General features: G+C 41.1%; 2 protein-coding genes across 5 annotated transcripts; both read right to left on the reverse strand.

Moving 5' to 3' along the window:
• Nucleotides 1–135: 135 nt before the first annotated feature.
• On the reverse strand, nucleotides 136–7,659 carry dnajc16l (DnaJ (Hsp40) homolog, subfamily C, member 16 like). Its single transcript, XM_060857919.1, has 15 exons — nucleotides 7,550–7,659; nucleotides 6,639–6,834; nucleotides 6,472–6,538; nucleotides 6,009–6,330; nucleotides 5,142–5,326; nucleotides 4,910–5,014; nucleotides 4,464–4,616; nucleotides 4,238–4,368; nucleotides 3,773–3,950; nucleotides 3,481–3,663; nucleotides 2,975–3,051; nucleotides 2,680–2,760; nucleotides 2,496–2,582; nucleotides 2,142–2,312; nucleotides 136–1,884 (listed from the first exon to the last, which is right to left on the reverse strand). Exons 2-15 carry the CDS (start codon nucleotides 6,809–6,811, stop codon nucleotides 1,539–1,541), a joined length of 2,259 nt encoding a protein of 752 aa, XP_060713902.1. The 5' UTR covers nucleotides 6,812–6,834; nucleotides 7,550–7,659; the 3' UTR covers nucleotides 136–1,538.
• A 1,463-nt stretch (nucleotides 7,660–9,122) lies between these two features.
• Nucleotides 9,123–21,609, reverse strand: tmcc1b (transmembrane and coiled-coil domain family 1b). 4 transcript variants are annotated; one of them, XM_060857632.1, is made up of 8 exons: nucleotides 21,455–21,609; nucleotides 20,147–20,323; nucleotides 17,710–17,753; nucleotides 16,006–16,271; nucleotides 12,762–13,196; nucleotides 10,975–11,480; nucleotides 10,677–10,812; nucleotides 9,123–10,424 (listed from the first exon to the last, which is right to left on the reverse strand). In XM_060857632.1, the coding sequence occupies exons 4-8, from the start codon at nucleotides 16,228–16,230 to the stop codon at nucleotides 10,110–10,112; spliced, it is 1,617 nt and encodes a 538-aa protein (XP_060713615.1). In that variant the 5' UTR covers nucleotides 16,231–16,271; nucleotides 17,710–17,753; nucleotides 20,147–20,323; nucleotides 21,455–21,609; the 3' UTR covers nucleotides 9,123–10,109. The 4 variants fall into 4 exon arrangements, with proteins under 4 accessions (XP_060713615.1, XP_060713613.1, XP_060713614.1 ...); XM_060857630.1 differs by having other exon boundaries at nucleotides 16,006–16,777; XM_060857631.1 differs by lacking the exons at nucleotides 20,147–20,323; nucleotides 21,455–21,609 and adding an exon at nucleotides 18,538–18,722 and having other exon boundaries at nucleotides 16,006–16,777.
• Between the last annotated feature and the right edge of the window lie 808 nt (nucleotides 21,610–22,417).

The following is a 22,417-nucleotide window of genomic DNA, read 5'->3' on the forward strand; positions in this document are numbered from 1 at the left end:
CAAGCTGTCTTTCATCAATCTGAACCTGAAATCATTTGTAATTAAAAATAATGGGGTCACCTAACCGTGAATTGTGCAAATAGTTGCAGTAAAAAAATAAATAATAATAGTAAAAAAATAAATAATAATAATAAAAAAAAAACCTGCTTCTCTTCCATTTCCCCCCCTCAATAACACGTCCCACAACAATCTACTTTATTTTATTGAACGTACATCACGTTTCCCTTCTTTCTTCATTTACAAGAAAGGTTCAGAAAGAAATGCCTCTGAAACTGGTTAGTTCATGTTATCACTTACCTTAGATCAGGTGTAAAAGGTTGTTCCATCAGACAGAATTTTTTCCCTTCTCAGATAAGACAACGAAGACACCGTCCATAAAAATTTAAAAGAAAAACCTCCATCTCAATGATGTGCCCTAAAAAAAAATGTATCAAGACTTTCTAACCAGTGTGCTGTGCTTCAGTTCTAAAATAAAGACAGCCTGTAATTTGTAGACTTTGTGTAATGTTTATTTAAATTAAACAGTACGAGTAAGACATGGAATAAACGATGCAACTTCTTATAAATTAAATATCTAACAGAAATGTTTTGAGGTCAAGACACAAAATAAAATAAAAAAAATAATAATATATATATTACTGTTATGAAGTGGCTCAATAATTACACTGGTTTTAAAGTATTTTCGGATGATGATGATGTTTTAAGTGTAAACGTAAATCTTTAAGAAAGAAACACACAACATGCTAGAAATCAAAGCAAAACATGACAAATGTGAGGCTTTTTTTTTTTTCATGCAAGCGAAAACATTTCACAATCACACGCACGCAAAAATGGAGAAGTAATAGTTGTATGAACAGAATTTTTTGCTCAATCAGAAGAGCATTCGTCACCTGAATGACGTTAGTGACCTATCACAGCTTTGTATGAGCTGTTGACTAACAAAGCTACACACACCGTGGACATTTCGATTACTTGTTTTGTTAATGCATTCAGTAGTAAACGATGATCGAGGCGTGTTTCATTAAAGGAAAATAATGGACAGATCATTTCTATATTCTCAGTACACAAAGTGCCAATTTGAATATATCCCCAAAATGGCCTTTTTTTGTTACATAGCTCATATCTCTACAACAAACAGGTGGCACTTGATATGACTCATTTATATGTATACATGCTTTCATCCTGACAGGACTTTCCTGTCGTCTGTGCATGAAGGGGTCGGTGAATGTTCCTACAGCGTAAATCAGCAGCTAAAATAAAGTCCAAGGACTTTTTTTTTCTCCACGTAAATAACATGGTTCGTAGTGCAACCCCTGCTGGCAGCAAAAAGTGTGTACCTGGTGCTGCCATGAGGGTTAAAAAAAAAAAAAAAAAAAAAAGCCAGTGCATAACCAGAAGAATCAAGAACACATACTACACACAGAGGGTCAATTCCCAGGCAAACAGTACAAACTCCTACTTTCAACAACACAAAAAAGTCACACTGTGGAGTCCAGACCTGATATTTAAGATTCCCACTAGGTTTCAATCCCACCCCTTTATATTTTGGGGGTAGTGGTGTGCAGATCAGGCCAGGCAGGAACATGGAGTCTGGGCAGCGTGCCCTCCGTTAGCTTCTCCATCCATAGGTTCAGTCGGTCCAGCTTGTGATGGAGTTGTACAGAGTCATCTTCGGGCTTGGTGAGCGTTGGTCTGAACAGGCAAAAGTATTTTTTATGGCCATTAAGGGCCAGCACGTGGCCGGTGTAACACGGTTTACAGGAGGACGTGCCCTCTTCTTCCTCATCTTCTGAAAGCCTGGCAGAGGGCACCAACCGCAGGAGTGAGTCCATCCACCTACTGTGCTTATCAGTGTTTAAGAAGGAGTAGTGAAGAGTCTGGGATCTGAGAAACGACACACAATTGGAAACGGATTGAAAAGTATTTTATAAAACGGAAATCTACCACAAACAACTAAGCCTGACATTCAGAAGTAGCCGGCGCATGATATGCATCCTGTTAAAAAAATGTAATTCGCTTCATTTCATTTCGTTATGCCTAAAGGAAACACGTCAACAGAAGAATATTATTGATAAAATGAAAATATTTGTTCGTGCTTTGTTTTGTGCCATTAAATGTGGTGCAGGTATTCGGAGCCTCACCCTGAGAACGAGTACACTTCCTTGGCAAACTTCTTCAGCAGGACCTGTTTGGACGCGTCTGTGAGCACCAGCACCACGTTGATGTGTCCTGGCTTTAATTTGACCAGATTGCTGGTGTAGGTCATGTCTGTCAGCTCCGTCACTTCCACAAAGTTCTTCTTTGAAGGACGGCTGAATAAAATATATAAATAAATATAAAGGGGATGCTCTAAATCACAGAAGCCGCCCAGGTTTTCATTTATATTTACGGATACTAAAATCCTCACGTGTATAATATGCACAATAAAGATGTTTCTGTTTTGTTCAGTTTAAGCTCATTTCATTTGAAGAAGAGGATGAATAAATCTGTCTCACCTGGATGTGTTTTCTGTATCAGAGGAGCTTCCTGCTGTCTTTGGGGATTCTTTAGCCTTCCGCTTGGCTGTTTTTTCCTCTGAGTCACTGCAAATTGGTTGAGTTTTAAAGTGAATTCAAGGCCGAGTTACACTGCGAAATGTCACACTTGTAGTGATGTCCCGAGTGTGTTTCAAGCTCCTACCTGAAAGCCTGAATTATGACGGTGCCAAAAAGGATGAAGAGAGCAGAGAAGATCAGAGATACGATGGGCATCACCTCTCGCCTGGGGGAGACAGAGAATCTAATCTGAGTGTTAGAGTATTTTACAGCAAAGTGCCTGCTCCTTATTTTTAATGCTCCCAAACTGGAAGCTTCTTCTTCTGTCTATTCTATCTTAAGCTTTCATCATCACCCGAGCATCATAACCCCGTTTCGTTATAACATTCACCACTACGATCGAGTGACAAAGAGTGAATCCTGAAACCTCTCCTACTTACCAGTTTGAGTAGAGAAGATCAAAGCAGAAATGAGAAAGATAATCATAGGCATCATTCACCCACCGGATCAGAAACATCTGCAGTGAAGAGAATGAGAATTAGAAATGACATTAATAGACAGATGAATCCTGTTTACACTGTAGAACAAATCTGAATTATTTCTATATAATGGCTCGGGTCTGAAGTTTTTTGTTGGATTTGCTGGTATATACAGATTGGTTGTTATCTACTGAATCAGACGTGTCACAAACTTCAGCATGGCTGACAAACGCAAGTTGCTTTTCAACACGATAATTTAGTTGGCCAATGTGCAATCATGGTCCATTCATGTACAACTCTATGCTGATGCTGACACATTGATATCTTAAAGCTTTCCTGCTCAAATATTATATCATTTATATTAGGAAAGAGTAAGGGACTACACCAAATCTCTGAGTTTTATCAGTACTGCGGGTGTAAATCCTCATGGTAATTGGTCCTGTGTGCTATAAGGCTGAGAGACTCACTGAGGCGAACTCGTTGTTGAGTTCAGGTAGCATGGCGTCATAGGTAAGAAAAGTCGGGTCTCTCTGCAGGAGCTCCAGCTGCTCATGAAGGCGGTGCTTATCGTCGTCACTCCCGTTCCAACCGCCCGTCATTGTCCGGTACAGCACCTTGCCTGCGGTGCTTCGCCTCTCCAGAATGATCACCTAATAGATGCGGTCAGAGATACACACAGATATATAACGTAAACATAACGTTAATACAAATAATAAATCTGAACTCTGAATCAACAATTTGTGTGTGTTTGCCTCTGACCTGGGGAGGCCTGACGTCTTGGGTTTTGAGCAGTGCATCACAGAGAGGCTGCTGCTGCCTCTGATAGACGTAGGCGAATCGCACCACCTCTTTATTGTTCGAAGCGGCAAAGTCGAAGAAGGCGTCATTCACAGACACGAACGTCTCATCTTCCCCAGTGATGAGTAAGACACAGTATCTGAGAGGATAAAAGAACACATTAGTCACCTAAGATGTTCAGTTGAAAAGAAACTAAATGTAAATGTTTGGATTTCAGAATTCTCTGGTTTGAAGTGCAATCTGAAGATGCTTCACGAGACCAAAACATTGTTTTTTTTTAAAAACTACATGCATCTTTGAAGCTGCGAAATTCTTCACAAGGTCAGAGGCCAGCGTTATTGGATATAGCAAATGGAGGATTTGTTATATAATATGAAAATCCTCTGAACCCAAAAGAAAAAAACAAGATAAAGCAGGACTTCTTACTTCCGACGGCGGTGGAACTGTTTGACGGGACACAGCTCGTCAAAGAGCTTCTGATTGACCAGTCGTGGCACCAGCAGGAAACGGTTGCTAGAGACAAACTCATCGATGGTTTGCTTTTTTATTCCCCTGGACTGAGTGTATAAAACCAGAAAGCTTTATTAAAACATGTACGAAAGCAACAGGGTTACATCGAGAGCGTAAAAAAACAAAAACAAATGGTCATTACCTGTATGACGTCTGCAGGTTTCTCAGTGTTCTCTTTAAACAGCAGCATGGTGGGAGCGTACATGTTGATGCTGAACTGCTGCTGGATACGTGTGGTCTGAGTTTGATCTACGTAACCAAACCGTACGAAGTCTCGATACGCAAACGCAGAGAGCTACAAGCAGAGCAACAAAATAAGGGTTTGTCCTTCCCACAAACATCACTTCAAAGAAGGCAAAGACTAAAACAAAAAAAAAAGAGAAAATGTAACTGAAAAACTAAAATAATACAACAGAGTGCATTATATGGAAGCAAGTCCATAAGAAGAAAAACTAAACAACAAAAACAGGCACGTAGAATTAGAATAACAATTATTTGTTTTAGCTGATGAGTAGGTTAACACTTAATAATTGAAGATTTACTATAAAATAGATATTTCATATTTGTAAAAAATTTAAATAAGTTTACCTTGTAAAGTAATGGTGCTGAAAGAGCAGCGTCAAACAGCAGGACGCTGGGTTTGTTCTCTTCCCGCCAACCGTTCAAAAACTGTAGGTAGTTATCATCTGTCACCTGACCAAAAAAACAAAAAAAACACATTGAGAAGTGGGTAGTTTCCCCCTCCATTCTAACCCAAGCATTTCGAACGATACGTGTCATGTACGTGCATACGTTCTGACATATGAGTTTTCCATCTAACCTTCTCTATTAGCTTATGCGGCAGCAAGCTTTCCACAAACTGCCTCAGGTTCTCTCGGACCACGGCGTTGTGGAAGAAGGTCACTCTGCCATTGATGAGCACCAGAATGGATGGAGCGCCACGAGCTCCCAGATGATTAGCTAATCGCTTCTCGTAACCGACATCCACAACGCCAATTCCCACACCTACAACCAAAGAAGAGTGGAATGTATAAGAAAACATACATTCAGCTTGGGGGTGAGGGTTGACAAAAAAAAACCCAGGGGCTTTAACAACTAAAAACTTTTCCTAAATGTAAAGTGAGTGATTTTAAAGATTTTCTCTTTAGTGAATTACATGAAGCTGTTCTGTTGCTCAAAATGGAAACAAATTCAAAAAGAGCTTTGTGAGCTGACAGGCAACATGTAATCGCAGGTCAATAGTGACACCTACTGGTCCAGACTGGTATTGGATGTTGGTGGTCTAGGACCAGATTTTTAAGCCTTTCTTTCTTATACAGTTTAATATAAGATTTTCTGGATACACACACTCCAGTTACATGTAATAACCACATCACCAGACTCTATTTGCTTTCTCTATTGAGCTTGTCATATTACAGAAACCTGAAACCTCACTGATGTTTACAAAGAAGCGACAATGGAGACTCCTTCCATAAATATTAAATACATGAATGCTTACTAATAACACCACCTTAAGAATAACTAATCTTTTCTTTTATTGATTTATTTTTAGCCTTAGATTATGTGGAATCTATCACTTGAATTACTGCAGGAACTATTGTCAGAGCTGCTGTACTAGAAAACAAATCAATATCTATCATCAATCAGTGGGATTTTTTTTTTTTTTTGAAATTTTCACAACACCCACCCAGTGGCTCCAGCTCCTGAATGGTTTCCTTCCAAACGGGCTCGATATGGATGCAGCTGAAACACCACTCTGAGGTAATCTTAATCAGGTAGGGCCTTTTAAAGCTATCGGGCTCCACTTCTTTCATATACTTCTCATACTGAAGCAGGTGCTTGCTGTCTGTGAAATCTCGAGTGGACTGCGTGAAACGAAAGAACGACTGATCGAAGTAAAAGCTGTCATGAAAGTGTCGGAAACCGTGCGGGGCCTGGTTGTGGTGTTGATTCTCATCGGTCTGACCGAACTGATCGTAGTTTGCTCTGCGGTCCTCACTCGACAGGATCTTGAGGAACAAAAAAAGGTTTAGAGGAAATAACCACATCTGAAGACATTCAATACTAACAAGCTTTGCCTACAAAAATTAAATGTGTATTTAATGTGTTCCAGGGTATAATACATATATAGGTACAATAAAGACTGCTACCTCGTAGGCTTTAGTAATCTTGATAAACGTGTCCTCTGCACTTGGATCTTTGTTCTTGTCTGGATGCCTATAATAAAGCACAGTGCATTCTAAGCACTTATGAGGTGCAAAAGTTGTTACATACAGCATTACATATTATAAATCTATTTGTCCTCATGATTACTCACCACTCCTTGACAAGCTGCTTGTAAGCCTTCCTGATTTCAGCCTGACCGGCGTGTCGAGACACTCCGAGCACCCTGTACGGATCGAACTCGGAAGCTGATGCGTTTCCCAAAACAAGCAGGACAACAGCCAGACAGCTCAGAAGGATCAGACGGGGCTTGAAGAGGACGCCCATCTTCTCACACTCGGAGAGGCCGCCTAGACAAGAGAAAGTGAAACAGAATAATGTCATGTGTAACGTAAAAGGCGTAAAAGGAACAAAGTGGTGTGAGACGCAAGTGAAACCAAACACAAAAAGAGCGAGCCGGTCAAACTAGTAGACCATCTTTCACAGTCTTCAGTTCTTTTTCTTCCACCTTTTAAAATGTTTGAGAGCTTTAAGAAAAGATTTATAAGTAAGGTGGATGAGAACTGACCACCTGGCAAAGATGCTCAAACAGTTTGTCCACTTTAGACTGTTTATTTTTCAGCCTGATCATTTTTCAGCATTTTTTTTTCTTTACTGAAAATACAAAAACAAAACAAAAACCATCAGTAGGGTATTCACGCTTCTGAAATACGTCAAAGAAAGTGAAATTAAGCTGTCAAAATGCCAGCCATGTTTACTAGCTGAGATGAAATTTTCATTTAGGCGTTTCAATGACTGCAAAAAAAGCTCTTTGTATTATAAACTTCTTTGTATTATTCACCCACAAATAATCAACACAACATACACTATAGTGGAAATAAAAAAAAAAAGACCAAATAGTAAATACAGCGAATATACATTTGTAAATAACATACTGGCTAGCATGCTAGCTAAACATGATGCTAACATGCTAGCTAAAGAGATGAGACATACAAGATAAATTTCAACAGCACGACACTAGACGCTATTAAATATAATATCAATGAAAAGTACAGAACTACTCACAAAACCGTCAAATAAATCTATCAGCATTAAAACATAGACTCGGTGACAAACTCCATGGGCAGGTCCCGTTGCTAGGCTAGCATTTTTCTCACTAGCACATCTACTTCCGGTTCCGGTGAGTAATGAGGAAAACTCTTGGAAATAAGAGTACAGACAATGAGGTGCGTTTTAATACAAATAAATAGAAATAAAGATATAAAAGTAAACAAAAATAAGATAAAATAAAATGTAATTAAATTTATTTAAATAAAATAAAAAGAAATAAAAGAAAAGAAAATGTAATTAAATTAGATTAAAGTAATTTAAATTAAATAACTTAAAAATAAAAGAAAATAAATTAAATTAAATTAAAATAAGAAATAAAAAACTAATTTTAAATAAAAATATAATAAAATAACAAAATTAAATTAAATAAGAATTAGAAATAAACTAAAATAATATCCCATTGTATGTCTTTTACAAATGTATAGCATTTTGACATTCTTCTCATTTATTTTGGTATACGCTACAATTATTTAAATATATTTACTTTAGTGTGGTGTGCATTTCGTTCCAGGTTTTATATCATTATTATGGTATTTGTTTAAGTCAGCTCATCCCTATTTTCTTATCAGCATGTTGTAAAGCAAACTGTCTACGGTGTAAAGAAATCACTCTTGTGAGATATATATATATATATATATATATATATATATATATATATATATATATACATATACATACACACACATATACACGTATATATATATATATATATATATATATATATATATATATATATATACACACACACATACACGTATATATATATATATATATATATATATATATATATATATATATATATATATATATATATATATGTGTCTGATATATATGTCTGATATAATTAATAACAAAGAAAAGTTACAGCTACAAGTGTCTGCTTTAAAATATCGTATATTTATTTTGCTATTTTGAAATTGACCAATCATAATCCGGAATGGATTTTCTTTAAAACAAAAATCTACACCGTATTTTATAAATTAAAATAAATAAATAAATAAATAAATAAAGCCTTGCATTTGTTTAAAAAAGTAATGCAACTGCCAGAATCACACACAAAAAAATTTCATGCATCACTCAAAGTTTGGCTCTGATTAACCTTTGGTTAATTTTACATTTCAGTTAAGAAAAATAACTAAAGACAAATGCGTTCTTCCATGTGAATCATCTCAGATACTATTTTGTAGACTGATTTGTGTGTAAATCTATCAAGGAATGTTGTCCTCACACAAACTCCTCATTTCTATTATCTGCTGATTTGAGCTAAATGTGTGTAGACTTTCATGATGCAGTTTTACAGATGAACCTGGTATTCATACAGATTCATTGCAAAGAATTGGTTGGTGTGAAATTGCACGCTGCCTCATTCGCCATGAAGTCTATATGGTAGAAAGCATAAATCAGGCACAAGGATCCATGCTGCTGGCTCTTCACCGTTCAGGTCTCCTCCTGTTCAGTTCGTATGATAATTCATTAACACAGCAAAAATATCAAGACTTATAAATAAGACAATAAATAAACAATACAATTCACTTTTAAAACAGCCCGTTTATTCATTGAATTTTAAAAAATAAAAACTAAAAAGGACTATTTCATTGTCGCTATAAGAAACAGTACGGAAGCACTGATAGTCTTTGAGCCTGTCTAGCTCTTCAAGTATGTTCATTCTGTTTATAGGTTGGAGGCAGTGCCTCTTTCAGAGCAGGCCAAAAAGGGGGCATAATCGGCAGGGTTAAAGAAGCAACGGCAGGGCAGCCTGTGTCTTTGATAGGCCGTGAACTTTCTTAATCTGTGGCCCAGTCCAGTACAGTCCAGCTAATCATCCGCACAAGCTGAACTCATTTCTTCCAGTGATGATTGTTTGGAAGTCCTGTCTCTGCGGCAATGGGTCTTCAGAAGGAAAACAAGGAATAGAGACACAGTGCAGCAAGGGAAAGAGATTTAGAGAAAGACAGATGTGCAGAGAGAGAGAGAGAGAGAGAGAGAGAGGAAACGGTGGTGAAGAAAGATAGTAAAAGCAGCCTGCATGGTCTAAAAAGTGAAACCAGCTGAGTGATGATAGTGATGAAGGCTATGTTGATGAAGAGAACATCATCCTGCTTGCGCTCGACACACTCCAGTGTTATTTCAGTGTCGCAAAACCAGATCCTGGTTATTTGCATAAATTTTCTACTCTTACTATAATTATACAAAGACGTCAAGCAACACAACTCGCATCACTTTCAACACCAAAGGAAATGAAGAAAAAAAAAAAAAAAGAGCAAAACTATACATTACAATTTTTTTTCCAGTAGACAGAAAAAAAAAAGATCTTCATCGAAATGTAAACAAATTCACTCCTTGAGCAAGAAAGAAAGCATCAAAAACATCTGTGAGATCTCTCTTGACATTCATCCCCGTTGAGCGCCGTCATCTGGAGCTCGCAGCGGCTGAGGCAGTGCGCTTGTCTCCGGGCCCTTTGTCAGGCTCCGCCCTTTCTTTCCCTTCATATAGCCGATAACTCTTCCGGTGCAGGTCATCTAGAGTGCAGCAAGAAACGGTCCAGGTACTGGGAAATGGCCTCCCAGTTCCTCCAGAGGAAGGCCAGGATGATGACGAGGAGCAAGGTGGAAAGCGTGCGACTACGGGTCTTCATAAGCGGGCCCACACAGTTCGCCACTGTCGACACGAACACCAGCAGCACAGCCATGACAGCCAGCAGAACGTTGATGAGCTTGCCGAGCAGGGTGCGTGCCGTGGCATTCTCCAACCCCTCCAACTGCACCACCTGCTGCTGCTGCTGCTGCAGTTCCATCTTGGAGATGCGTGTCTGGCAGGCCTCCAGCGCCTCCTACCGGATAGAGAGGGCAAATGCAATCAAAACCTAAACAACGATGATCATTTCACCAATACACATTAATGATCAGTTTATGTCTCGAAATAAGACAATATTTATCATACAACATAATATATTTGGTGAGAGCAAGGGTCTCAGAAAAAAAATCAATAAATTATGAATTGTTTTTTTTTTTCAAGCCACCACCACCACCAACAACCTCTCAGTTTAGTCCCAAACATCTAATAGAAGTGATGATGTAGTAACCTGTATGTCTCTGGCTCGTTCGTAAGACTGATATGCAATTTTTTCTTCCATGCTGGCCAGCTCCTGCTTCAGGTTGAGAATTTCATTCTGATGGAGCTCGGTGAGATCATTCAGCTGCTCCTCTAGACGCTCACATCTGTTCACACATGCACACACACCGTGTAACCACACAGGTTTTAGACAGGTTTAAGACAACAGCGGTTTATTGCCGTCATCCATAATTCCAATAGCACCAGTAGTCAAATATACACAAGTTGATATCAGGCTTCTGAAATGTTTGAGCATGTCGGTTTTTTACCTGTATCTCTCCTCCTGCAGGGCTTGCATGATAAGTGAGTAATCCCTCTGATAGTGGCTCTTCAGATTCTCAAACGATTCCTCCAGCCGGCCCTGGTTGTCCCGCAACTCCTGGATCTCATGAAAAAGAGCATCAAGTCCCGAGGCTTGGCCTTGCTCCAGCGTATTGCCCTTAGAGCTCGGGGGTCCTCCGGGGGCTCCCGTGGTGCTGTTGGCCCCTGCCGAGCCTGACGTGGCGCTCGAGCAGTCGTCCTCGCTGCCATACTTGGGGCTGGACTGCAACTGACCGGTTGCTAGAGCTCTAGCGGCCGAAGTCCCGGCCACCGTTACAACACCAGGCACAGCCTCGTCACCCTGCGTCTCGTCCAGGGAGTCTTTTAGGGACGAGATGTTGTCCGCACTGCCGAATTTGTTGCGGATAAGTGAAGCGAACTCACGGGGTTTGGAAACAACAGCACCTGCAGCTGAGTGAGTGGCCTGGGAGATGCTGGAGAGACCTCCGGTCACCTGCCAAAGATGTGTAAGCACTTTATTGGATTAAAAATAAACTTGTATAACTTGGTAACTTAAATGACAACAAAATGGAAACAGAAATAGAACACAACAGAAATAAATGACAAAACACATTATATACACATTTCTAGTTTTTATGATTACACTTATTTATTCCAATGTATTACTTTTACTTGTAATGTTTGTAAATCTACACATTTTACTGTGTTTATCACCTGGCTGCCATTAGTCGAGCTTCCAGTTCACCAGCATTTATTGTCTGTGTATTTTGAAGTCATCGTTCAATGACTAACGCTTGCAAAAACAGTGCCTTAGATCTGTCTTTTTAACGTCACATCTGTCACTGAGGTGGAAACAAATAAGAGGCAGCTGGAAACAAAACAGCTAACATAAGCCATCACAAAAGGCTGTTAATGCTAAGCAAAATATTTGTAATGTTACATGCTGTATATATAATGTTAAATTCTGGTGTGCATTCACGTAGCCTCGCTCTAACCAGCTCTCAGATACAATGTTTGGCGTAGGTAACAGACTTAATTACGATTATGTACCTTGATAACATATTCAAGGGTACCGTTCAACCTCATGCTCTCATCACCATGCTTCACTGCAGGAATGGTGCTTCATGTTTCCCAACATGAAACTTTTTGGCAAGCAGAATTTCACGCAGCACACCACTTTTTTTTTTTTATTTGCAGGCTCTGGTGAACAGGGCTTAAAATCTGAGCTGTGGATCTGGGAGTTTTTTCTATAATATAATCAAACCCTGACTGATATTTTTCCAGAACGTCGTCCCAGACTTGTTTAGAGCACCAGCATCTTTACGATTCTGTTTGTTTCGGTATTTTCTCTAACAAACCCAGGAGGAATGAGTGTAATTACACTCAGATGACGTGACACTTTAATTACAGGTGGATTCCATTCAATTTAATATGTTACGTCTGATTGTATCGATCGCACCAAATTGATTCAGGACATTTAATCCTAATCAAGTCCATTTCGGTTCCAGGTGTAAAATGTTTGAGCAGGCTGAATACTTATGCAAGATCTTTCTTTAGATTGTATTTAACAATCCATTAAGAGTGAAATAAGATATTAATACAACGAAGATGCAACTAGGGCAAAAAAGTTCCAGTAAGATTCGATTGTAGCCTCTTTTTTGTTTAAAAAAAAATCTTAAGTGCTCTAATTTTCCATCGACAAAATACTTTCCATAGTGGCATCATACAATCAGATAAATCTTCTCTACAAGGACGCAGAACTATGATGATGTACCTTGGCGCCGACGTCCTTCAGGCCCTGGTGCATGTCACGCAGCACGTCTTTGGGCTGGCGCGGGATGCCGTTGTGTTCCACCTCCCTCAGCTTGCGATGGTAATGCTCCAGCTTCCTCTGAAGCTGCTGGATGGTCTGTGCGGACTTCTGATTCTTCTTCTCAAACACTTGCTTGATGCGTGTGCTCTGCTGTTTGTCGGCATTGTTGGCCAGCTTCAGGTACTCGGCTACGTTGTCGTCGCGTGCCGTCTGCTCGATCTTGATCTGCTCTGTGAGCTTGAGGATCTTTTGCTGTAGCTGTGAAATGGCTTGTTTGGTGCGCTGCGGGTCGAGAGCGCCATCCACAGAGTCTATGCCATACATACCAGCGCCATCTGAGCTGCTGGACAGAGCGTTAGGGGATGCAGCCAAGCCAGATACCTCTAGACGATCCACCTGAGAGAGAGAGAGAGAGAGAGAGAGAGAGAGAGAGAGAGAGAGAGAGAGAATAAGAAATCATGTAAATAAGAAATAAAGGTGGAGGACAAGAACAAAAGAAAGAAAGAAAGAAAGAAAAAAACAGGAATTGAATAAAACCATAAAATCAATAAAATCACCATGACAGCGAGCACACTCTCGACGCAGGCCATGACAGAGCACACACACTGCCGTCACACTTCCACATGCCGTATGCAGGAATTTGCAACAATCGCAAGAGACTCTGACTGTCTGGACCTCTGTACTATGACAAGACTCCTGTACTCCTCATAGATAACACCTGCAGCTCGGCTCACTGATAAAGTGACATGCAGCAGTACATTAAACAGCGAACAGAAACAGAAGAAGCGCTACAGAATCCAATCACAGACACTTTAATAAGAGCAGAATTAGAATCAGAATCAGGTTTATTGGCTGAACGTGTTGACGCACACGAGGAAAGCTGTTGGAACAATAAATCACAGCCTCTGATCAGAGTTTGTAATTATTATAGAAAAGCTTAGTGTGTTGATATTCTCACTTATATAATCAATATAATGTCTTCAAATTGTCCAGCTGCATTCTCCGAGTAAAATGATCAAATTTTGTCATTAGTACGAAAATACTAAGCTGAGCTCTGTATAATGCTTTAGATTAGTTTCCTTGAAGGCTTATAGTCAGTCAGAAAGGGCTGGAAAATTTTTTATTGCCATTCATTAAAGCAGCTTCAGTGCCTGGTACGGGTGTTCATATAGCTATCGTTCGTTTTATTACACAGAAACTGTTATAAAAGCACCTTAGCAGCATTACGTCATTCTACGCTCAACTACCCGTACAACTGTAAAGACCCACAGCAGAAATGCTGTTCCACAGGAATCCGCCTTCACACCCATGAATTCGCTTTGAGCCTGGATTCTTCAGGTCGCACCCCACAGTTCAGTTTGATTAGCAGCGTGCTAAAGCCTCTTAGCAAGCTGACTCAGCATGTCGAGTGGCTATGAAGTACTTCTTAATAATGCGAGAATGGTGGAAAAATACGAGACTTAAGAACCTGCCAAGTTAAGCTGACTACAAACCATTGTGTGTCATCTCCGGTTTATTATTTGGAGACCAAAAAATAAAAAAACACTTAGCGCTTATTTTGACCGTCGGGGAAAAAAATAAGCTCCAGGGTTTTCCATAGTAACGATTTACTTGCAAAATGAGTTTGTATCCTTGCAGCCATGCATCATAAATTCTATTATTTAAATCTATCAAGCAACTTTTTTTCCCCTCTAGCAAGAAAGTTTACACTATACCAAACCATTCCAAATTTAGTCCCCCTTAGCTGTTATAATATTATATCGCGTGTGGAAAAGCGTGTGGAAAGGCGCTGGATTCCTGATCAGGAGGTCGGGGTTCGAGCCACCAAGCTGCTGAGACGTCAATGTTGGGTCCTTGAGCAAGGTCCTTAACCTCACCTGCTCCAGGGGCACCGTCCGATATACTTGCATGCTTCTAACTTGATGGCACTTGACACTCAGATGTCCAAATACTTTTGGCTGTTTTAAATAGAAAAACTATTAAAAAAATTTTTAAATAAAAAAATCTACTTGATTGCAGCTCCAAGGGATTTTGGAATAAGACGTGACACTTATTATGTTTAAACAAATCTACATACCCAAAAAATTAAACAGGAGTACGTTTTTTTTGTTTTCTTTTTCCTGATTATTGAACTTACTACGAATAAAACAAACAAAAGAACTAACTCACAGAATCTTACTGTCGTCTGTGCCCTGGCTTTTGATTTGTCCCTGTCTGATTCCTATCCAGTCTAGGCCTTCGGGAAATTTATAGTCTGCGGGACGTCTGGCGAACACTTGAGCCTGCCATTCCACCAAGGAGAAGCGCAGACAGATATTCTAGATGGTTCCACAAGCTCCATCAATATCAGGTGAGTCAAATGACTCCTTTTACCAGACCCCGCTGTAGTAGTAGTAGTTGGAAGACCAACACGCTGCCGGGACAGAAAGGCATCTCCAAGAGGAGGTGAAGCAGCACCACCTGCTGGGAAATCTTCACCTTTTAAAATAAAAAAGAAGCCAGCAGATACCCTGGTCCAAATTTTAACGTGCAAAGCATTTTCTGACTTTATTACTGCGTAGTTCCCTTATCTAAAGTGCTTGACAGTGAGATTTGCCTTGGCTTTGAAAACACAATAACCTCAGATAAGCACCACAATCATCACAGAAGGACCTGTAGTTGGATCAAAATTCTGGCAACCTGCTTTAACGTGAAAGGACACAAATAAAACGTCCTTTTATTGGCATTAAAAACCACATTAAAATTGGAAGTAAATGAGACGTGCTAATAAAGCGATTTGCACCTTATACAACCATGGTGGTGGTGTGACACAGAAATCCAAAAATGCAATGTCCACACCTCCAATCTTGTGATCATACACTGGTACAATACAAGTACTAAATGCATGCATGTTAAACTGATAACACTGAGATTTTAAAACCCCATGAGAAATTTGTCAGCGTCTGGAAATGGCTAATATTTCCATCACGCAAGGTAATTTTCCCCCGAAACATTACGTCTTATTAACATCAGCTACTACGTCAGGAAGTCCAAGACACGGACGTTTATGTCCCAGAGGACGGAACTGTTCTGAGTAGGCATGATGATCTAATGGCACAAAAGCATATTTGAAAAACTTTAACTGGGTCTGTGATTAAATGAGTCCATCTTGGCCACAGTGAATAAAGAAAGCAATTAATTAATAAAAGAGGTTTTTATTACTTACTCTGTCTGATTCCTCTGTGGAGTGATAGCCGGAGGTGAGGAGCATGTCGGCCAAAGCGGGGCTGCTGGGAGTGTCCGTGGTGGAGGAAGACCGCGGGCGTCCAGCCTGCATCAAAGCCTCTTGGGTACTGCGCCGATGGATCTGGGGGCTGCCTTTCTGGGGGGGCTCCCCTCCCCCCCCAGTCTTGCTGCGGCGACTCTGCAGGCTGGTCCCTCGCTTCATCATGGGGGGAGCACCTGGGATCTGCTGCAGCACACGGCTCAAAGCTGCGGGGGGGATGGAAGTGGGTGGGAGTTCAGAGTCAGGAGACGTGATGTTAGGGGCGGTGGCATCCCCCATCTCTGACCCTGCCTCTGCGGCCTCAGGTGCAGGGCTCGCAGAGGAAGAGGAGAGGTCTTGCGGCACGATGGACGAGCGCCGGCGCTGGAAGAGCTGTTTCAGGCCGTGGCCGAGCACGCCCATGTTCTCCAAGGCATTTTGAGTAATTTTGGACAAGCCGTGCTCAGCCTCTGAAGCCCTCCTGCTCGCCCCCGACTCGGTTCGAGCCCTGGAGTCTGGCTCCTCCACGGCAGGTTGCTCACTAGCGCCCTGATCCATCTCAAGGCTGCCAGGTTCAACTTAGAGGGTCGGCATAGGGGCAGGGTCTATCTAAGCCCCGCTACCACTAACCCTCTGACAGGCAGGTTCAAAAGCCAGGAAGCAGGGGGCTTGGCACTCGGGTGGGATCTGTTAGCGTGCATGCATCTGTGGATTGGTTCAAAGCCATGCTCGTCTACCACAGAAGGAAAACAACATGGATTGTAACATGCAGCACTGAGTGGTGGTGACACAAGCAACAAATACAAGAAAGCTTGAGCTAAAAAACAAAGCAGAAGCACTTCGGTTGGCTTTGAGAGACTTGGGTGTGGCAATCTTTTCACCTAATCATATTCTGAGGTGTCAAATTCTTCAACCGATATCATGAGGATATGACTCATTGCTCTGCCAATCCCGTAAGTCACAGAACAAACATGCCAAACCTGTATGTTTCTCAAAGCCAAGGCATTACCGCAACAATTGCTAAATTAAATGAGGACACATTCTACTATGCATACAGTCATGGGTGGTGATGTGAATGCTATGAATTTCTGCAGTGCTCACAAAGTCTTTAAATTATGCAATAAAATCAACACATCTGTGATTTAATACACAATTTGTCTCCATATTATTCGCAGAAATCTTCTTATATTTTGAAATGTTAAAATCACTTTAAAAAAAAAAAAAGCCAGAATCCCCTTTATCAAAAGGTCCACTGCAGAAATTCAGCTTCGATCTACTGTTAATCGTTGTTGAGGATGACATCAAAAGCATGAACATGAGTTAAAGCAGCGTTTTAGTGTCGGTGAACCACGTGGGTTACGTGGCGTGGGAATTGGGGCAAACTTAGGTACGATTTCTCATTGGTGATACAAGGAGCCTGTGACCCTTAGTACTTTCTTGCCAAAGCACTTTTTTTTCCATTAAGTACAAAACAATGCACTCTAATCTGAAGGCATATTAACACTGAAGCATGTTTCATACATTAGAATAACATTCTTTAAAGAAATACTAAACATTTCAGAGAATATCTGGCAGAGAAAACATCAACCCACACAGTACATCTTTTTTTGGGATAAACAAAGAACACCACAAACAGTTCTGCATAAGAGAGAAGAAAAACCTTACCATCAGACCAGCCCGGCCTCCTCTGGCTCTCAGTTCAGGAATGGCTATGGAAGAAAATGGACGCTGTTGTCAAACTCACAGGACTCACATCATCCAATAACCAGTCTATTCTATACCCGTGCATATCGGCCATCAGTGAATGAAACATTAGACAGGCAGAATAATTCACAGCAGTGTATAAACCAGGCCCGCATGCATCATTTTGAAGCTCAGTCCAAACCCGTATTACTACAGACTACTTACTACAGTGGGTTTAACAGCCCACTGCAACCTGACTAGATGAACATTCTAGAGGTCTCTGGCTCTCATAAAGCTTTGAATGCTGAAGTGAGATCACGGTAAACAAGTCTCAAATATGATCCCAAATAAATAGTCAACAGCACTTCTTTGCATTTAGGTTTCAATTGCATCAATTATTAATTAGTAACTAAATGCATTCTATTCCCAAACGGCTTCTTAGTCACTGTATACGTTCGCTACGATGGGTAAGGCCCGTCGGCTACGAGCCGAGTCCCTGATGTGAACCGGGAAACGCATTTAAGCTGACTGAATCAAAAAATACTTGAGAAAAATACCATCAAACAAAATAGTATAGCTGAAGAGATCAATATATATAATAAGAGAATCCAGAATCCAAACTTAAACACTTAAAGAGCTTTTAGCAATCAAATGCATTAACATCACAAATGGCTTTCTGTTCACGATTTGCACTCGAAACCTAGAATACGCCATAAACTCAGTATAGAGCCAACGCGATCTCAATACGTTCTGGGAACAAAAAACACCTCCTTTCAAAGAACAGGGCCTTATATAGCAGAAAACACAGACCTTTTTCCTGTAGCCCCGTCAGCAAACACAGACTCGTGCCACACTGCTGACATATAAAGAAGTATTACATTCCTCTAATCTTCAGCTGATTAAGCCTTCAATAAGAGCCTGCAAAGGACGCCACAGTCGTGCGAACACACAATAAATGACCGCAGGAGCCAAAACTAGATGCTCCAGTGCAAAGCCATAGCCCTTTACCTGAGGAACAACAAAGAAAGGACCAACTCCAAACATCTCCCAGCTTACACCCTGGATGACTCAGTGCTGTTATTCGGTTACTCAATCTGGAGTGTCTGCGTCCGTTTTTAAAGTGTCAGTCCGAAGCCCTTTACAAGACAACACAATCGATTAGCCTTTCAAGCGAGTCGCTGACCAGTGAGCCGCACAGGGACGTATCCTTGATTAACACGAGAGACACGTTGAGCAGCGTACATGGACTGTCAATGACGGCGCCAGCGTGTTCAATAATTAATTAAACAGATAAACAGCTGCGTGTTATATCCTCACACTTAGCACAGCTATCGCACACCATACCCGAAACACCCTACGGGTGTTTGGGCTGCAAAAAAAAGGTAAATGAAGGCAAACAACTGCCCACCATATGCTGTGTACAAAAAACACGCCCAGTGGCGTGTACACGTAAACCAAGGGCACTGAGTTTTCTTTGTGTGTGTGTGTGTGTGTGTGTGTAGATGAAGTGGGTCAGCTCAATCTCTGTACCACTCTCTCCTCAGTCTTACTCACACAGCTCGTCAAGGTCACATCAGAGATCAGCAGGAGCGGCTGGTACAATCCAGCCAGCACGGCTAAATCTTGTCTTTTTGATCTAATATAACAATACATGTTTTGGGATTAGCTTTTTTTTGCTGTTAACAAATTTCTCAAGGTGGATTATTTTACTATTTTTTTGGAACCAAGCACAACTAAGCATGGAATAAAAACTGGGCTAAGGCTGGGGCTGAGTTCTTTCATGCCCAGACTGTAGATCCATGCAGCCTGTTAGTGACAGTCACATCAGATGATTTAAAAACACACCCTAGTCTGCATGTGCACTGGAGATAACAAGAGAGTAAAAGAAGACAAAGCACACTGTGTAAATAAAAGAAAATATTACATAAAAGGAGAGTTTGGTGGGGCGTTTGAACGAAAAGTATACACCTTTGTTGTTTACTATGTTTGGTATACAGAGAAACACGGCACAGGTTCAGCTGAGCACTACACGAACGCAGCTGTGTGTCTAAGTGCGCTTACTTGTTTGCCTCGCATTATTCTTATTACCGTTGATAAGACCTTATGATATAATGCATCGCTCCACCCTAATAGTTTCATTGTCAAGCTATTGACAGATATTAGATTTCAGCCCTCCCATCTAATATCACGTTGAGTCATCAGTAAAGAGCAGTGGGTGCTCTTATACGAGCACATACCCTCACATAAGGGACGGTGATAAACTGCCTACTACAGAATGCATTAGAGAAAGACAGCTATTGAATGGAATTGAAAGAAAAACTCCCTGGACTTCTGTCTTCCTCTCTCAAAAAGAAACCAGCTCTTACAACATGGTGACATTCTCTCTAAATGACAAGATAATTAATAACCAGCGATGTACCTCGTCCCATTCATCAGTTCGCCCGCTCTGCCATCTCCATTTAGAAAGATGGTGTGAATTAATCCTAGGGGTAATCCAAAATAATCTCTTCAGGTCATAGACGATAACCGCCGCACGATCCAGATGGGATGGAGTAGGTCTTCTTGTTCCTGTCAACTAGCCTGGCAATATTACATGCTGAAAAACATTACACAAGACATTACACAATACCAAAACGTGTCAGATTGTAAACCTTCGGGGGTTCGTATTGATCGCCGCAGGGACCGTGTCTAGGGACCGATCTTGGGTGAAATCTAACATTTAACAATCATGCATTAATTGTGTGTAACGGCTACATTATTCATCAAGGTAACAAAGCTCAAAAATTAAAAGCATTGAACAACACAATATAATAACAAATATACAATATTTCTGCACCAAATAGTAGAATTATTGCTGTGCATACAGAGAAGCCAGGAGTCTGCTCTGATTAGAGGGGAAAAGCTTGCAAAGCTTGTATTGATTACTACTGACCATGTCTAAGGACCAGCATAATATTCCACACGATGCCTTAAAGATCTAAAGTCATTTATTTATATTAAACGGCATCTCATCGTGATTGATGAACGTATCATTCATCTCATCAACCTGGATTGTCGATGGTATTGTTAATAGATACATCTGTCTATCCCTGATGGCCAGTTTACGCCCTTTTGGCTAGCTTGTGGTTTAAACAGAGAGACGTGAGAAGACACGATGAATCGGTTAAAACCACATCACATCACATCACATCACATCCCAAACCACCTGCATCAGATTAGTTTACGTGCACGAAATGTTATCAGCCCCATCTATGGATCTATCTGAATATTTAGGATAGCTAAGATTAGGAAGAAAGACACCTGTCTCACGATTATGTGACCGGCTGTAACGCCAGTGTGCAGACAGGAAGGAGATCTAGCTGTCTTTATGAGATCTTGAATCATTTGTCAACCGTTTAATCTAGTTAGGACATCGTGGTCTGATTGTGGGGATCCGAAATACCACGTTAATATCACTGTCACTGTCCCTGACGTCTTGCTAGCCAACATTAAAAGCCTTAGCTGGCCAAAGTCACGCTTAAGTGCCGTGTGTCTATTCCGGTTAAACATGCTAACTCAGCTAGCTTTGAGATGCTAGGTCGAGTTAGCATTGCTAAGGTTAGCAGCACACGGCTCGGCACATCGAGTGACTGAGTAAGTGTGGTGAATTACACGACGAGTAACGACAGCAATCCGTTTTAAACCGTATTTCGTATTTAGAGTGAGTATAGCGGCGATACAAACTTACGTGAGCCCTGAGAGGATCGAGCTGATGTCCGTTCACTTCATTTCTCCCGTTGATGACACTCCCACGATGACGTCACGGGGACACGCGCAAAAAGGGCAATAAGCTCGTCGCCCTGCGTGACGCATCACACTCACCCCCCAAAAAAATCTGCTCGGGGTCCGTAATCTTAATTCATCCTGTCGTGGCCGTGTCCGCATGTCTGATGCAATACGGGTCACGTCAAAGTGAGCTTCGAGATCTTAAACCTACATGCGGTATTACAGGATGAATTCACAATGCCAAGGAAAACACCATTTCTGCTGACTGACAAAATCAATATGTAGACGTCTGATCCGTCTGACCATCACACACATACGTGTTCGATCTACAAATTGTCCTAGGAAGCGTACGGTGGTATTGGACGTCTTTACGTGCGTTATATGGCATTACAGTTTCCCTTCGCCTGATCTAAGGTGTCGTGTCAAACGTGGTCTAAAGCAGCGGTGTCCGATCTTATCCACAAAGGGCCGGTGTGGGTGCAGGTTTTCATTCCAACCACGCAGAAGCCACGCCTGATTCCACCTGTTTATACAGTTGTTCTTGGCTCTGGTGTGGTGTCTGCTTGGTTGGAATGAAATCCTGCACCACAACACCGACCCATTCCAGGTAAGATTGGACACCGCTGGTCTAAAGCAAGGTTCGTGAAGACACGGCCAAGTTTGATGTGGAAGAGATCCAGCGATTTGGCCCGAACTCTGACCTCGACCCCACTAAACCTTTTTGGAATGAACTGGAATGCAGACTGAGCCTGAGCCAGGCCATCTCTCACTTGACACCGGCGCAACCTCATTAATGCTCTTGTGGCCCCAAGGCCGCACTCCAAAAACTAATGCCTTGCCAAAGGAGTGGAGGCTGTTTTATATGCCAATGAAGGGCGTATGGGCAACTCTGGGTAACTCCCCATGCTTTTAAAATGAGCAAACA

This window comes from Tachysurus vachellii, chromosome 22 (genome assembly GCF_030014155.1).
Source record: "Tachysurus vachellii isolate PV-2020 chromosome 22, HZAU_Pvac_v1, whole genome shotgun sequence".
Lineage (NCBI taxonomy): Eukaryota > Metazoa > Chordata > Actinopteri > Siluriformes > Bagridae > Tachysurus > Tachysurus vachellii.

What these genes read in the sequence shown, in the direction of transcription:
- tmcc1b (XM_060857630.1), bottom strand. Translation starts at nt 16,602, where the DNA reads ATGGATCAGGGCGCTAGTGAGCAACCTGCCGTGGAGGAGCCAGACTCC. An exon ending in TGAAGGACGTCGGCGCCAAG is followed by an intron (nt 11,481 to 12,761) that starts GTACATCATCAT and finishes CATCTTTGGCAG; the next exon opens with GTGACCGGAGGTCTCTCCAG. An exon ending in CTGCAGGAGGAGAGATACAG is followed by an intron (nt 10,813 to 10,974) that starts GTAAAAAACCGA and finishes ATGTGTGAACAG; the next exon opens with ATGTGAGCGTCTAGAGGAGC.
- dnajc16l (XM_060857919.1), bottom strand. Translation starts at nt 6,811, where the DNA reads ATGGGCGTCCTCTTCAAGCCCCGTCTGATCCTTCTGAGCTGTCTGGCT. An exon ending in AAGCAGCTTGTCAAGGAGTG is followed by an intron (nt 6,539 to 6,638) that starts GTGAGTAATCAT and finishes GCTTTATTATAG; the next exon opens with GCATCCAGACAAGAACAAAG. An exon ending in AAGACGTCAGGCCTCCCCAG is followed by an intron (nt 3,664 to 3,772) that starts GTCAGAGGCAAA and finishes CGCATCTATTAG; the next exon opens with GTGATCATTCTGGAGAGGCG.